This window comes from Mastomys coucha, unplaced genomic scaffold (genome assembly GCF_008632895.1).
Source record: "Mastomys coucha isolate ucsf_1 unplaced genomic scaffold, UCSF_Mcou_1 pScaffold5, whole genome shotgun sequence".
NCBI classification, from domain to species: Eukaryota; Metazoa; Chordata; class Mammalia; order Rodentia; family Muridae; genus Mastomys; species Mastomys coucha.
The window spans coordinates 53,952,350-53,953,612 of record NW_022196911.1 but is presented as its reverse complement, the minus strand read 5'-3'; the positions used below and the strand labels follow the sequence as shown (position 1 = coordinate 53,953,612).

General features: G+C 46.3%; 1 protein-coding gene across 1 annotated transcript in view; it reads right to left on the bottom strand.

Annotated features, from left to right (window-relative positions):
- The window catches only part of LOC116078882 (olfactory receptor 5A2-like), a gene marked incomplete at its 3' end in the record, with an annotated part of 4,254 nt that extends 3,466 nt beyond the window's left edge, over positions 1-788 (bottom strand). The window contains exon 1 of the mRNA XM_031354244.1: positions 1-788. Coding sequence (XP_031210104.1) covers positions 1-788 — 788 coding nt within the window.
- Positions 789-1,263: the final 475 nt, after the last annotated feature.

Here is a 1,263-nt window from a genome sequence, read left to right as displayed (position 1 = left end):
TGAGAGGCAGGCCTCAGGTACACAAAGCTTCCAGTTCCATAAAACAAGATGACTGTGGTCAGGTGAGAGGAGCAGGTGGAAAAGGCTTTCCACCTGCCATCCACTGAGGGAATGCGAAGAACTGCAGCCACAATGCCAATATAGGAAACCACTGTGAGGGCGAAGGAGCTCATGACTGTGCAGCTGCTGACAGCAAAGCCTACCTCCTCACTGAGATGGTAATCAGTGCAGGATAGTCTCATGACTGGAGGGATGTCACAGAAGAAGTGTTCAACAACATTGGGTCCACAGTAGGGGAGGGAGAAGGTGTTGAATGTATGGAAGGCTGAGTACAGGGCCCCACCCACCCAGGCAGTGATCACCAATGCAGAACAATATTTCTGGCTCATGATGTTTCCATAGAGCAGTGGTCTGAGGATGGCCAGGCACCGATCATAAGCCATGGCTGTGAGCAGAAAGCATTCAGCAGAAGAGAATGTGATAAATATGTATAGCTGTGCTACACACTCGAGATAGGAGATGACCCCTGAGCCTGTGATAGATATCACCACTGCCTTGGGGATTGTGGCTGAGGTGTAGCACATGTCCAGAAAAGACAAATTCTTCAGGAAGAAGTACATGGGAGAGTGTAGCCGACTGTCTCTCCTCACAGCTGTGATGATGGAGAGGTTCCCCAGGAGGCCAAATGTGTAAATGAGCAAGAAAAATGGGATGACCACCAATCTCAGTTGTGGGAGATCTGAGAAGCCCCTGAGGATGAAGTGAGTCACTCTTGTGTGATTCGACATGTCTGCTCAAATTGTCTTCAGATGCAGTGCCACACACAGCTGAGGGAGGGGACAGAAATATCAGGCAGGCTCAGGACATGTGTGTGCAGGTCAGTGTTGACTATGGAAGCATGGCTTTTATCAGAAAACTAAGAGCATGAAGCAGCTTATCTAAATGACGTTTGGATGAATTAATTAAGAGGAGGAGGAGGATTGGATTAGGCAAGAGCAGATGGGGTGAATGTAAATAGAGGGAGGGAGAGAGGGAATAACAAGAGGGAGAAAGAAAATAGGAGCAGAGGAGAGAGAGGGTTGAGAAACAGGAATGGGGAAAGGAGACTTCAGTCAGAATTCTCTTGCTCTTACGTTTTCATGGCTTCAGGCAAGAAAAAGTCTTATATATGTATGTACTTTAAAATGTTTTACATTTATGTGTGTGTGTATGTATGTAGTCTAGTCTCTCTCTGTGTATACTATCTATATCTATGTATATTTA